General features: G+C 36.5%; 1 protein-coding gene across 1 annotated transcript; it reads left to right on the top strand.

Moving 5' to 3' along the window:
• Positions 1-1,772: 1,772 nt before the first annotated feature.
• On the top strand, positions 1,773-5,793 carry LOC124630537 (odorant receptor 46a-like). The gene is made up of 8 exons (XM_047164485.1): positions 1,773-2,128; positions 2,420-2,549; positions 2,842-3,046; positions 3,495-3,764; positions 3,868-3,967; positions 4,162-4,266; positions 5,298-5,453; positions 5,698-5,793. Exons 1-8 carry the CDS (start codon positions 1,940-1,942, stop codon positions 5,743-5,745), a joined length of 1,203 nt encoding a protein of 400 aa, XP_047020441.1. The 5' UTR covers positions 1,773-1,939; the 3' UTR covers positions 5,746-5,793.
• Positions 5,794-6,566: the final 773 nt, after the last annotated feature.

Raw genomic sequence — 6,566 nt, 5'->3', positions numbered from 1 at the left:
ATGTATTCTCCCTTTTAATCCCTTATGTACTCTCCCTTATGTACTACCCTTATGTACTCTCCCTTCGTAATCCCTTATGTACCCTCCCTTTTGTACCCTCCCTATATACTCTCCCTTATGTACTACCCTTATGTACTCTTCCTTATGTACTCTCCCTTTGTTATCCCTTATGTACCCTCCCTTTGTACCCTCCCTATGTACTCTCCCTTATGTACTCTCCCTTATGTACTCTCCCTTATGTACTCCCCTTATGTACTACCCTTATGTACTACCCTTATTTACTCTCCCTTTGTAATCCCTTAAGTACCCTCCCTTTTGTACCCTCCCTATGTACTCTCCCTTATGTACTCCCCTTATGTACTCCCCTTATATACTCTCCCTTTGTAATCCATTGTGTACCTTCCCTATGTACTCTATCTATGTAAAAACTTTAATTTTCATATTTATTTTTGAAATTCCTCGTTTTCTTCCAATAAAAAATGGTCGTTAATAGAACAACCTCTTTATGTCCAGTAGTACATTATTTTAAAGTTAAATAGTTTTTGTGACAGCTTGTGAAAAGAAAGTCGTGTTAGTTACACATTTTATTATAACTCATAATGACTGAACCATTTAAGCTGAAAATTAGAGGGGTAATAGCTGAAATCTGGGAGAAGGACATAGTTATTGTCACCATACGGCTACGGGAAACAGCAATCTTGGGACGTGGGTGAAACCGCAGGCGGAAAGCCAGTTTATTATGAAAATAAGTTTAAAATCATACCCTCACGACCCATAGAATTTATATTCTAATTACAGGTTTAACATAATTAGAGTGACGTAGTTATTCGTCAGCAGCAGGACATAATACGGCAATTTAAATAATAACATCGTCAGAAGTTAATTAAGTTGAACTTGTGTGATTAAAACGTGTAATTAATAAGAGTGTTCATTAGAGCTCAGGTCAGTCTTAATTATAATTGATTGAAATCCCATGTGTAGGAAAAAATATTAAGTCACTATATGTGAACTTTGAATTTTGGTCACGTTAAAAATTTCTAATGTCTAGTCATGGTAGCCTAGTGGGTAAAGAAGGTATGAGGGCGCGGGACGATTCCAGGTCTGGCAAGTACCAATGCAACGTTTCTAAGTTTGTATGTACTTTCTAAGTATATCTTAGGCACCAATGACTGAGTTTCGGATGGCACGTTAGACTGCTCCCGGCTGTCATTGAACATCCTTGAGAGTCGTTACGGGTAGTCAGAAGCCAGTAAGTCTAACACCAGTCTAACCAAGGGGTATTGGGTTGCCCGGGTAACTGGGTTGAGGAGGTCAGATAGTCAGTCGCTTCTTGTAAAGCATTGGAACTTGGCTGAATTCGGTTAGACTGGAAGCCGACCCCAACATAGTTGGGAAAAAGGCTCGGTCGATGATGTAAAAATTTCTAATGTAGGTAGATATTCAAGTCATTCTCCAGGATTTCTAAAATCTACATATTCGTTTGTTTTCTTGAACTCCCTTATCTCGGGAAGTCATAGATCGATTTGAAAACTGATTTCATTGTTAGACACTTAGCTCATTTATAGAAGAAGCCGTAAGTAATTTACATTTTATCTAGATGCGCGAGAAGAGAGTAATTTCTATGACACGCGGGTAAAACCGCTGACGGAAGCTAGTTGAATATTAATAATGGTTGGGGCTAATTGCATTAATTTGTGATTATTATCTCAAGTAACCGCGCAAAAGTATGCCTTTATGGATTTCCAATGTAATACAAAATAGAACTCTTCAAAAATTAAAACGAAATGTTTCAATAATCACATGGAACCGGCGCTTTATAATTATGAAATAATCAAGTCATTAATTATTCTGACTAATTAATACACACGACTTTGAACAGTAATTGATTATTTACCTCTAGTTACAACTGAAAGTTTAGACAGACAATACACACAGTAAAATGTTTGAGAAAAAAGTTCAGCCGTGTGACTCATTTACAGCGGCATATAATGTGTTGATTTTTGCTGGTTACTACAAGCTGTTAAATCGAAAGAAGGGATTCATATGGATGTGCCATCAGTTGTACAGATGTTTTGCATTAACCGTTGTTGTTTTGTATAATGCTGCGCACATTATATTTATTATACAGGTATGTCATATGTATATATTCGAGTACATTTAAAATTGGTGTAGTACATACGTACAGAGAGAGATCCTAGAACTACCAGTCAGACCAATTTTTAGATACCTATCTGGTGCTAAGGTAAAACAATGCTAGCTTTTCTTACATTCTCAATGCAAATTACGTCTGTTATTTTAAAAGAACTGTTAAAAATTATAAACAATATTGCCTGTAAATCTTGGTCTAACAGTAGATTAGACTCATTTTTGGTATTCGAAAAGAACAAATTTTCTAAAATCCGTTTGGTATTTGTTTCAGAGCCGTAATAGCTTGAGCGACATGTTGGATTGCACGATGCTGGAAATTCCGCATATGAATTTACTAGTAAAAGTTTTTACATTGAACTTTCACATACAGAAGGTTGATAAAATAAATCGATTATTAAAAGGTGACTTTAAAATTCATTTCATTTTATCAAAATTCTCGAATGGTATGGGGTATATAATGTATGGGGGATGTATACGCCAACGAACGTCGAGCATATGACCTACATAGCTGTCTATAAGTGTTTCTTCAAATAACAACAATTAAGAATAGACTCAGAAATACATATAAAAATATCAAAGAAAAACAAGTGCTTTCATTTTTTCATTCATTTCATCTTATCATTTTTCTTTGCCAATTGTGAAACGTAAAATGTTAAAATAAGGGAGGTATCTAAGTATGTGGACTTATTTCAGATCCTATTTTTGCGCCAATAACAAAGAAAGACGAGGAAATGCTCCTAGGAACTACCAGGCTGATGCATCTTTGGATAAAGCTGTCGAAGATATGCATCACAATGATTACGCCTATCTGGTTTACATCGTTCCTCGTGAAGAGATACCAGGATCCGACAGCCATTGTATCTGCTTATACGCCTTATGAAACTGATTCGTGGGAAGGGTATGTTAAAAGTAATATTATTGTATAATTTTCTTTTAGAACTCTTAAAAGGTGCTATAATTGCTTCATTAAGGGAGTTCAATTGGTAGAAGTCATCATCTTCTTGCCTTTATCCAATTTTTATTTGGGGCCGGCGCATCATGTTTTTTCTATCATATTTTTCTGTCTGTCATTAAGTGGATATAATATGAATTGCGATTCTTTGCCAATGAAAACGAATCCTAACCTCTCTCCTAAAAATGATGCTTAAATAAAATCGAACAGTGCCGATTTCGGAATTCGAACACCTCTTATTGCCGTGAAGTTACGTTAATCCGCTCTAGATGGAAGCATATTTTTAGCTTACTTGGATAACCAAGATTTATATTCAAATGAAACAAAACCTATCGTAAGCTTTCTATAAAAAATCAATTGAACATCTAACAACATACCACCAATTTACCCACAGATTCATATACTCAGTAATACAAGAAGTGCTACCTATACTATGGACGGGGTACGGCCACTTGGCTCTCGATTGCCTCATAGTGACGTATTATGCACAAGCGGAGGTCCAATTGAAGATGATCAAGTACAATTTAGAGCATTTGTTCGATGTGACCGAGGGAACGGAATATTGTAGGGATTATGGCCTATCTGGCTTATATAGGGATGTTCTTGATGACGGATTGAGGAGCCGTTTTATACATTATGTGAGAAGATATGAGGCTGTTGCTTGGTATGTAGAAATATAATTAGGAAATAAGCTGAAGTTAAACATAAGTGAAAGCTGAAGTTGATATAAGTTAGTCTATGTAAAAAACTACGTCCATTTTCAACAGGTACGTGAAAGAAGTCGGTAATGTTTTCAACACTGCCGTGTCATTTCAATTCTTCAGTTCGTCTGCTACTCTTTGCATTATTACATACGAAATGAGTTCCGTAAGTATGCATTTACTGGCGTAAATTATATCTTGGCGAGGGCACTGCCGTGCCCTCAGATGTGTAGAGTCTATGGCTGAGGCCTATCGGGAAGTGACAACAAAACAACTTAAAAAATCTTAGTCACCGATATACCTGTGTTGTTTATCGTCTATGTAGCGTATTTCTCTCATTTCCCATTTTATAACTTTCAGACTCCAGTCGTGTCAGTGCCATTTGCATTTTTAGCAATGGTGCTCATAATAATACTAATGCAAGTATTTATTTACTGTTACTTTGGGAACATGGTCCAATGCGAGGTATGTAACATATGCTTTCTTCTTGATCATTTCGATCAAACATTGACGCCTGATATTTGAGTTGTTACAAACCAACTTCCAAATAAAACAACCATATTATCTAAATTCTAAATCGGTTTATCCGTTTAAGAGCTACGGGACCATGGGCAGTTAGACATAAATAGAGGTGTAAGTCATAATACACCTCTTTCTGTGGCTATGCTTAAAAAGAAGCCGGTATTGGAATGTTACATAAATAAAGCTGTAGTGTTAAGTGTAGGTACGTATTAAGTACGAGGTAGTTCTACCAGCAGCTTCAGGATTTAATGCCTCATGAAAAGATCAACCAATCAGTAAAGTGCTCAGAGTCTGAAGCACTGAACAGTCGTAACTGGCTCTTATAGCTAACTGCAAATTATTTAAGATTCTATCTTCAATTTCTTACAAAGTAGCCTGTAGATGAAACTGTTTTAAGCACCAGTTTCAAGAGCTCAGTTTGAAGCTTGGACAGCTTACTTGTAAAAAGAATAACCTCAGAAACTCTGTTTTGTACCAAATGTTAAAAGGCTGAAATGTCCAATCTATAGTAATTATAACGTTATATGCTCGCACCTCATTTACGTACGTTTGATCTTGCACGTATCAGAGAGAGGAAATAAATTAATTTAGTAAATAAGACAGAAAACTTATAATTTTTGCGCCATTACGTTAAGTACAAAATATTTTAATTTAAACTACTTTTACGGATTTTATTGCGGTTATACTGATATTTACAAAGCTGACAGTTACAAATAGCTGCCCTACATTGAATCAACAAAATGTAGGGTAGCTGTGTGAACTGCAATATCGAGACGACCAACACCTTAGTCTGCCCGTGACCATGGATGCTTTTTAAAGGATCCGAAACGTCGGGATTAAATAGATAATATCAATATGTTCGCGATAAAATCCCTAAACGTAGTTTTATTTAAATGTCTTATGTTCGCGTAAGAGTCAGAAACCTTAATATTTTAATATAATTCTTACAAATAATTATATATTGTTCCTTCTAGAGTGATTCAGTGATAACCTCGATATATCTGAGTGACTGGTTATCAGCGTCTCCGCAACTCCGAAGACTGGTCCTAATAGCCATGATTCGTTGGTCCCGCAGCTTAACACCCAGAGTCTCTGGCATCATACCGATGTCCCTGGCTACTTATGTTTCTGTAAGTTTTTATGATTTATGTTTGTTTGTGATGTAAAGAGAATAAATTTGATAGAAACACATTTTGAGAAAACCTGGACTTTAAATTTTGGAATCGCAAATGCGCATTGAGTAAGCGCCTGAGAAAAGGCCCCAGTCCTTCAGTAGGATGAGGATAAGATGATCGGCAAATAATTGACTTTGACCTTGATTAGAACATATGATTAGAAATAAATACTCAGACTCATAAACAATTTTCTTTTCAGATTCTACGATCAGCGTACAGCTTGTTCGCGGTTTTGAGTACAAAGTAATAGAGTGTATTTAAACCACAGTAAGAAAATATAGTAGAAGAAGATAATCATATAATTTCAATAAAGATAAAGCATTTTAGTTCTTAAATACTTTCTCAAATCCCAGATCAGTTACTACACCAACTATGACATCATTTTCGTATTACTAGCCACACATGACGTCAAAGCAAGCATCGTACCAGCTTTAGCCATCTAAAAAAACAGCAGTTATTCCGCGCAGCTACAGAAACAAGCGCAATAAGTGTGCAAACCTAGTTGCGCCTGTTAGCAGGCATTTCGGATTTCACACTCGAGCAAATGATATGTTACGCTCGTTACTGCTCCGCGCCGCACTGTGGCCTCGACCATGTGAATTCAGAACTAGAAATTATAGACAGGGATTTTTAATTTTATGGACCTACGGAACCATTACAGAACTATTAAAGAAATTACTAGCCGCGCATGACGTCAAAGCAAACATCGTAGCAGCTTTAGCCATCTAAATAAACAGCAGTTATTCCGCGAACCTACAGAAGCAAGCGCAATAAGTGTGCAAACCTAGTTGCGCCTGTTAGCAGGCATTTCGGATTTCACACTTGAGCAAATGATATGTTACGCTCGTTACTGCTCCGAGCCGCACTGTGGCCGCGGCCACGTGAAATGGAGCTAGAAGTTTATGGACAGGGATTTTTGAGTAAAAGGTACCTGGTTTTTGCAACACTGAAATAGCTGCATCTATGTAGATGTTACCATGTTTTTTTGCACCTGAATTTTTGTGCTTCTGAATACAATGTCATCATTTTCAATGTGCTAAATAGGCATTGCTGTATAATACAACAAAT

The sequence above is a fragment of the Helicoverpa zea genome, chromosome 5, assembly GCF_022581195.2.
Source record: "Helicoverpa zea isolate HzStark_Cry1AcR chromosome 5, ilHelZeax1.1, whole genome shotgun sequence".
NCBI classification, from domain to species: domain Eukaryota; kingdom Metazoa; phylum Arthropoda; class Insecta; order Lepidoptera; family Noctuidae; genus Helicoverpa; species Helicoverpa zea.
This window is presented reverse-complemented; position numbering and strand designations above follow the sequence as displayed.

Bases quoted from the DNA above. Each gene is read 5' to 3' on its own strand.
- LOC124630537 (XM_047164485.1), top strand. From the start codon at position 1,940: ATGTTTGAGAAAAAAGTTCAGCCGTGTGACTCATTTACAGCGGCATAT. The intron at 2,550-2,841 runs GTGACTTTAAAA...GACTTATTTCAG, and splicing joins AATAAATCGATTATTAAAAG to ATCCTATTTTTGCGCCAATA. The intron at 3,765-3,867 runs GTATGTAGAAAT...CATTTTCAACAG, and splicing joins AGATATGAGGCTGTTGCTTG to GTACGTGAAAGAAGTCGGTA.